General features: G+C 50.2%; 1 protein-coding gene across 4 annotated transcripts in view; it reads right to left on the bottom strand.

Moving 5' to 3' along the window:
* Positions 840-8,597, bottom strand: part of FAM167A (family with sequence similarity 167 member A) — a 30,438-nt gene continuing 22,680 nt past the window's right edge. For all 4 annotated transcript variants that reach the window (XM_018051838.1, XM_018051839.1, XM_018051837.1 and 1 more), the window contains one exon: positions 840-3,882. In XM_018051838.1, coding sequence (XP_017907327.1) covers positions 3,619-3,882 — 264 coding nt within the window. In that variant the 3' untranslated portion in view covers positions 840-3,618. The remainder of the gene's footprint in view (positions 3,883-8,597) is intronic.

Raw genomic sequence — 8,597 nt, 5'->3', positions numbered from 1 at the left:
GAACAGATTCCTAGGCCCTAAGTCAGAGCTGCACACCAGGACCCTTGAGCAGAGCCCAGGAATTTCCTGGGAATATGCATTTGCTTCGGCTGCTCCAGGTGGTGCTTTATGCGGCCTTCATTTTGAGGACCACTGCTTGAGATGTGGAATGAGTCTGACACAAATTCTCCACACGGGACAGTAATGCGAGGCAACGTGCTTGGATGATGGAGTTGTGATTTGAAATATACGTCCTGTGGGTCCACTATCCAGCTGTGCTCTGAGTTTGACCCAAGTATTCTGAATCCAGTCACGTTTGAAGTGTTTAATGCAGGAGAGGGAGGGGCTTCCCAGGTGGCGCTAGTGGTAAAGAACCCGCCTGCCTATGCCAGAGACGGAAGAGGCTGGGGTTCAAGCCCTGGGTCGGGAAGGCCCTCCGGAGGAGGAAATGGCCCTGCACTCCAGTGCTCTTACCTGGAGGATCTCAAAGGAGCCTAGAGGGCTACACGGGGTCGCAAAGAGTCAGACAGGACTGAAGCGACTTAGCACACAGCGCGGGACACAGTGGGTTTGCTTCGGCTCCGGCTTCGGTCACAGACAGGAATAATGGCTGGGTATCTTAATTTCACCTCCTGAGCTGGGAAGCTCCCGATGGCATCACCACCAAACAGCCCTCCGCGAGGGAAGGCACCAGGAAGGCAGGACAGCTAATCCTGTAGCCCCTCCTCCCCCCACCCTCCTCCCCACTCCCTCTTGATCTCCCTCTTTGTTTCTCTTCCTTTCAATTCAGTGCTTGGCCCGGCGAGTGCTGTAACAGGAACAAGGTAAAAGGAAGGACACTTCTCCTCTTTATAAAGATGTCCTTTTGAAATATTTTAATTTCACTTTTGCTAACAGCAATATAGAAACAATCATAAAAAATAAAATTATAAATTGTCCATCGATTACATAATAGCACTTGGTATTGATACAGGGAGGAGGCCTGGGGCAGGGGCAGGTCATCTCAAGCCCGTCCGGGCTCCCCAGGCCTCTGGGATCACTGCTGAGTCCACGAAGGTGTCAGACATTGCCCTGCTTGGCAGTGTCAACAGAGACTTTGAGTTTTAAACCCAGGAGTTCTTGGGGGTGTCAGAGAGATGGGCAGATAATGAGTAAAACTGCAACAGTACTGTATACACATGGTAGAGCTGGAAGGCTGCTCTGAGGTGAGGAAGGTTAGGCTGTGACTGACTCAGACGTCTCTTGACCACACGAGGCAGGGACTTCACAGGGCTGAACTGACCTGGTTAGTTGTTTGCCTTCACCTTGGAAATAAGGCTGCTAACAGATGCTGCACCGTGACTAAGAAAACAGACCTGTCTTTCCCTGGGCTTCTCTTCTTGATCCCCTCCTCCCTTATCCCAAAGGAAGATTCTCTTGGGATGAACTAAGCACAATAGCTCAGACAACTAACCTATTCCAAAAGGTGTGTGTCTTGATCTCAAAGAAAGGAATCATTAGGTAACTGAGCAACTGAACTGCCCAGTTGACTCATCAACTGACTTGATGCCATTCAGCTAGATCACTCAGCTTTGGTTGATTCCAGCTTTCTCAGTGACTGTAATGACTGGTTTCTAGAAAGAAAAATAACCAGTCTGGCACTTTTCTTCCAGAATATGGGATGGGCTTGCCCGTGTGGGTTGAGTGTGTATATGTTCACGTCTCTGTAGAGTGGCTGTGAGTGTGTGCAGGCCAGCCTGATACCCCACGACCTCAAGGGCTCTTCTGGAGGAAGGCTGGCAGGAGTGCCTCTGTAGGGCTTGGCAGCATCTGTACAGAACCCCGGAGGAAAGGCATCGCTGGGTTGAGGACAGGAGTGGGGCTGCCTGGCCTTCCACTAAGGCCTTCTCCATGGACCTCAGGGCCTCAGACTTCTGCCACTGCTCAGAGCCAGCTTGAAACAGATCTTGGCTAGGTGGTTGTAGCATCTTTGAAGGAAGCATAAACCCTCTGGCTCTTAGAAATCACAAGGAAACACCAAATTATCCTCTGTCTAACCAGGGACCAATCATTTACAAACTCCTACTCCCAGCCCACAAGAGGAAACCAACCTTTCCCCAGCATGGGTCATGGTGTGTGTGTGTGTGTGTGTGTGTGTGTGTGTGTGCATGTGCAAGTATGCATGGGCCTTGATAAAACTACAGGAGGGCGAAGCAGGGAAGACAGAGCAATAGAGCACCTCACTTCGACGACAGAACGCTGACGGCAAGCAGAATTTCAACTTGGGAGGTGACAGGGTTGAGTGAGGCGGAGAGTAGAGAGGTTGGCAGCGGTTTGGCAAAGCCTTAGTACCATCTTTGGAATTCAAGTTCATTGATACATGATCGGTGTAGGCATTATTAATAATGATTATAATTAACACATCCATATTCTACAGCCACTAAAGAGCTGAGGAGCCTCGGGGTTCGGGGGCCCTCCCCTCCCCTCCACTAGCCTCTTGCATTCCTCAGTGAACCAGAGGGCTTGGCTAGAAGGATCAAAGACTTTGGGTCAAACACCCAAAACCCCCAGGCACAAGGTATTCCACTAGGTTAACTTCCTAAACTGTGGAGGTCTCAGTCCTCACCTTGCTGACTCTCCCACCTGTCCTTAGGGAGAACCTTTTAAAACCAAACTCTGAACCTCTGTCAAACTTGACTTACCCACTGGTTCGCCATTTGGGCAAAAATCAAACAGTTATAAACAAGCTGGCCATAGGTTAGTAACAGTCTGATTCAGCTAAAGTTAGGTGTTTAAATCAGGCACAGAATCTCAGAGGAGGCTCAGGGTGAACTTCTGCAGAGGGCACGAAGGTGACGGAGGTAACAATGTCAGAATCCACCAGGAGGCCTCTGCTGGCCCCCCCGGGGAAGCCCGAGGCCCTCCCTATCCCAGGTTGTGGGGTGACAGCAAAGCGGATATTTGGAGGTTGGGACGGGTGTATGTGGCCAGAGCGGGCAACAGTCTTGCCTGTTCCACCCTGGCTACACTGGAGGGACCCCACTTACTGGAAACAATTTACCTGGCACCTGTGGGACCAAGGTCCAAGACCTTGCCCAGGCGCTGGCGGCAGGTGGGGCCTGCTTCCCCAAGAGCCACCTGTTGGTTCCTTTTGATTTTCCTTTGCTGGTGGGTCCCTGCTGAGGTTGCTGAGTCAGCCACTTAGGGTGAAGCGAGCCTCAGAGCACAGTGACATGTCATGGGCGCTTATGACGTATCTAATCACCTCCCTTCTGGGGTTCGGTGTCCTTGGGGAAGCCTTCTGCAAGAATCACAGCTTTCGCCATCCCTGCCCCCCCACTTTGGGTTCCCACGTCATAGCACCAGTGATTCCGGGAAACAGGAATCTGGGTTACTGAGTGGGGGGATGAGACGTGTGCGTGGGGTACCGAGGTCTCACTGAACATCGGATGGAGCGGCCGGTCTGCAGGACTCTGGGTATTAAACCAGGGTCAGGCGTGGGGACACTGGGCTCCACAGCTGGGCTCCAAGAGCACTTGTCCCGGGGACACGCTGCCTCCGGAGAGACCCACTGGGGTAGCTGGGCCTCAGCTCCCTTCCTACACCCCCGGTCCACCTCCCAAGCCCTCGTTCTGGCTCCACCGCCCCGTCTAGGGCTTCTCAGCACAGAGAAAACCTGCGGGAGTTGATGTTCATCTTGGTGACCCCGATGAGCTTGAGTGGTGCAGAAAGACTGAAGGAGGAGGCGAGAGGAGCGTCGCAGAAGAGGTCGGACAGCTCGTCGCGCTCCTCGAGCTCGTAGGTGGCGTCGTTGAGCATCCGCCGGTGGAGGTCGCAGGTCTGCTCGATCTTCAGCTGGTGGATGTCACTGCGCAGGCGCATGAGCTGCCGCGCCAGCTGCTGGTCCTGAAGCCGCATCTCCATCTGCCAGGGAAGAGCGAGGAGGGGAGGCGTCAGCGCCAAGCTGGAGGGGGAGCCGGGGTGCTGCAAGTCCCTTACCGGCACAGACCCCGGCTAACGGACCTAACGACCGGCTAGCAGCATCATCTGGGCTCCCTTCCCTGGTGGCTCAGACGGTAAACAATCTGCCCGCAATGCGGGAGGCCTTGGTTCGATCCGTGCATTGGGAAGATCCCCCTGGAGGAGGAAATGGCACCCCACTCCAGTACTCTTGCCTGGAGAATCCCCATGGACAGAGGAGCCTGGCAGGCTACAGCCCATGGGGTCGCAAAGAGTCCGACACGACTAAGCGGCTAAGCAGAGCACAGAGAGAGCAGCCTGTTCTCAGGTCAGGGAGGTGAAATCATAGAGTGAGGGGACAAACGAGGACACGCTTGCCGCCCAGCCCTTTGCGCTAAGCTAGATGCTGTGTCCAAATCCTTCTGGAAGGCGTGTGTCAGTCCTGGCTTGGGAGCATCTCCAGCTCATTCTCATTGTTTACAAATGGAGTAAGGGTATAAAGAAATGCATGGGAATGATACATACCAAGTTCAGGAGCATGGTTACTCTGGGCAGGAAGGAGAGACTGCAATTGGGGAAGGTATTCCGGGCTTCAGCTCTATTGATGCTGTTTTATATTACATGCTGGCTGGTGGGTATGCTGTCACCTTATTATTTAAACATTTAAGAGTATTTGCAATACTTCTTATTTCAAAAGAGCCAAACATAAATACATGCTAATATTTATTGGATGTTTTCCTGTGAGCTAGGCACTGTTCTAAGCTTTCTGAGTAGGTATTAGTCAGCCCAGGCCGCCATGCAAGTACCATAAACGGAGTGGCTTAAACAACAAACATTTATTTCTCACGGTTCTGCAGGCTGGGAAGTCCACGTTCAAGGACGTGGTGTGCTGATTCAGTTCCCAGTGAGGACACTCTTCCTGGCTGACAGGTTCTTCCACCTTCTGTGTCCTCACCTGATGCAGAGAGAGTGCTCTGGTCTCTTTTCCTCCATAAGGACAATAATCCCACCAAAAGGCTCTACTCCCATGACCGAAACATCTAATCATCTCCAAAGGCCCTTCCTTCCAACACTGTCACACTGGGGCCCAGGGCTTCAACATATGAATTGGGGAGTGGGGGGCGGACTCGAACTGGGTATGTTGATACGTGACACCTAATCTTCACTACAACTCTGGAAGTAATATCACCATCCTACTCACAATTTCTGGGCTTCTCAGATGGTGCTAGTGGTAGAGAACCTGCCTGCCAGTGTAAGAGAAATAAGAGACTCGGGTTCGATCCCTGGGTCGAGAAGATCCCCTGGAGGAGGGCGTGGCAACCCACGCCAGTAGTCTTGTTGGAGAATCCCATGGACAGAACAGCCTAGCGTTCTACAGTCCATAGGGTCACAAAGAGTGGGACATGCCTGAAGTGACTTAACATGCACGCATGCACTCACAATTTCTAAATGAAGAGGCAGAGGCTCAGCAAAGCCAGTCCTCATGACAAGTCACAAAGCTCACAACTGACCGAGCTGGGAGGAGGCGCTCCGAAGTCAGACTCCAGAGCCCAAACCTCTAAGTTCTGACTCTTCAGGTAGAGCTGGAGTGTGGGGCATGGGACTCATTTTGTGCCCATGACCTAGGAGAAGCTAAGCTAAGTCACTTCAGTCGTGTCCGACTCTGTGCGACCCCATAGACAGCAGCCCACCAGGCTTTCCGTCCCTGGGATTCTCCAGGCAAGAACACTGGAGTGGGTTCCATTTCCTTTTCCTAGGAGAAGGTTCATGATATATTTAGTGTTTGTTTATTTTTTCCTACTGAGGAAGAAATGGGATAATAACTCCTCACCTGGCCACACATTTACAGTTTCCAAAATTCACTTACAGGTTATGTTTGTTGGAACCATACAGCCAGCCCCAAGGTGTCGGTGTGGCAGTTTGGTTGAATCCAGAAGAGTTTTAGTGAGCTATTCCATGTCCCAGCTTGGCTCCCAGGGTCTCTTCAGGCTCCTAGTGGAGTGTTTTCCATTAATGACACTTGGTCACTGAGGTCACCAGCTGCCCTTACTTGGCACGAGATCTGATTCCTTCTCACTGTTTGCTCTGCTTGCAAGTGGTTAATGTTTATGTCCTTCTGTTTCTTCACGCTCAGCTGTGTTGTTCAGCCAGTGCTTGGAGCCCAAACTGGTTTAGAAAGACCAACTGTGAGATTCCAGAGGGACTTTCCTGCTGGTTATGCAAATAAACGTTAACATTCTCACTTTTCCCTCTTCAGGCTTAGAATCGAGTGCATTGCAGAAAAATTGGGGACTCCACCAATAAGCATTTCATTGCTCTACTTTCTCCCTTTCATTGCTTGATGTGCTTCTACAGATCTCTTTTATCCAGACTTCATAGATGAGTAAAATCAGGATAGGAAGTCTTGCTTGGGGATCAGCAAAGTATTTAATGACCATCACCACCAAAGTATTTAACAGCAAGTTCATAGCATCCAGTTCATCTGTTTACTTCTCAATCCTTGGGCATCACAACCCAGATACATTGCCAATCAGACTACTCTAGTAGAGCCAAATTAATGATGGCAGGCTCGCCAGAGGGTGACTATTCATTCATTCACTTATTTGGAAGCTGGGCTGGGTGCTGCCTAAGCCCTTCTGAAGGAGATGGGGGTCCAATTTGTCTGAAAGATAGTGCCAGCTCACATCACTGCTTTATTTAACATGGTCTTCTGGGAGTTTGGCTTGAAGCACTTCTTTTTGGGATTTCCTGTAATTTGAAGATAGATCTCTTTGAAAGCTAGGAAGCCTATGGCTCAGATGTGAACCCAGAAACTGGCCTCATTGGATCTTCAATCTGAAAATATCCTTTAAAGTTGGAGAATTTCAGTTTTGACCAGGTGTCTGCAAATCTCTGTGAGATGTGGTGGGCAGGGATGCCTGATGGGAGAAAGGGGCTATTTTTCTATGGCAAATAGATTTGGTCAAGAGTCTGAGAACAATTTTGGGTTGGAAAATCAGCTGAAAGAGCGGTAATAGTAAGGCACCTGACTAATTTCCTTGGACAAGGCCACCTTGGTGGAGCCACCTGCCACCCTCTGAGCTTGGAGGTGTTCACCTCTGCCTAGAAGGAAGGAAACCGCTTCCGGTGGGGATGGTGACCTGGTCACTCCCCTTGTTGGAGAGTGGAACACTGGAAGGGGCTGGGAATTCTGTTTCCTCCACTGCCTTGGTCCTGAGGGCACCTGATCATGTGAGCAGCCCATCCTATGTCTCGCCTGCAAGACATATTTTGTTATGACTCCTGAATAGAAATCCACTATTTCCCCTAATAGTCAAAGAAATAGTGTTTGTTCCAGGGCTTCAAGGAAAAGCAGCAGTGCTGGCCCTATTCCCACCTCCTCTGCAGACCACACAGGAGTTTTCCAAGGGGACTCCACACCTTAAACCCTAAACTGAGTCCTCAGTGAAGAGGTAACTTCACTGCAATCAAACCGAATCCATATAGAATCAAGTTTTATGAGCCCCTGAAGAAACCTGAGTAAAATGTGCAGAGCTAAGAGGTTCTTTCCCCCACTGCTAGGATTTTTTCAATTGTGTTAAAATACACAGAGGATAAAACCTGACCGTCTAAACCATTGTGAAGTGTGCAGTTCAGTGGCATTAAAAACTTTCACATTGCTGTGTGACCATCACCACCAACTCTCTTCAGAATTCTTTCCATCTTGCAAACTTGGAGCTCCATCTCCATTAATTAATAACTGCCTATTTCCCCTCCCTTAGCCCCTGGCAACTACCATTCTGTGAATTTGACTATCTGGTCACCTCGAGTAAGTGGAATCAGTACATTATTTACTGTTTTGTGACCGTCATATTTCATTCATTCGAGATTCACTCACGTTGTAGCACGAGTCAGATTTCCTTTCTAAAGCTGATGTATATCCCACTGCGTGTATAGCTCACATGTGGCGTATCCGCTCATCCATGGATGAATGGGTGTCTGGGCTGCTTCCAGCTCTTGGCTCTTGTGAATACCGCTGCTATGAACACAGGTGCAGCAGGCTGTGAGTCCCTGCTTTTGCTTCTCTTGGGCGGAAACTAAGAAGTGAAATTGCTGGATCATGTCATCGTATGTTTAAGTTTTTGAGGAATCGCCATACTGTTCTCCTCAATGTTTTACTGCAGTTCTTGTTTTTATTCCTGCCAGTCCACAGGCAGGAGTAGTCAGTTCCTCTTTTAACTCTCCAGGAAATCACTAATGACCCATGAGACTCAGACAAAGAGACCTCACAGCAAACCACTTACGCACGCAGATTCTTCTGTTTCCTGCGTTCCCTTGGCCGCCACCCTCCTCGATTCTCCCTTTCTATCCCCCGACCCTGGAGCCTTACCACTCATCACACCCCCTCATCTCATCAAAGACAACTGGAGAAATCTCCCTCCTCCTCTTGCAGATGTTGTTGTTAAGTTGCTAAGTGGTATCTGACTCTTTTGTGACCCCCATGGGCAGTAGCTCACCAGGCTGCTCTGTCCCTTAGATTGTCCGGGCAAGAATACTGGAGTGGGTTGCCGTTTCCTCCTTCAGGGGATCTTCACAACCGGGGTCAAACTTGAGTGTCCTGCGTTGGCAAGTGGATTCTTTACACTTGAGCCACCTGGGAAGCCCTTCCTCTTGCAAAGCAACTTAGTTACCACTTTAGT

Source organism: Capra hircus, chromosome 8, assembly GCF_001704415.2.
Source record: "Capra hircus breed San Clemente chromosome 8, ASM170441v1, whole genome shotgun sequence".
NCBI classification, from domain to species: domain Eukaryota; kingdom Metazoa; phylum Chordata; class Mammalia; order Artiodactyla; family Bovidae; genus Capra; species Capra hircus.
Note: the sequence above shows the minus strand (reverse complement) of the source record. Positions and strands in the feature narration are given on the sequence as shown.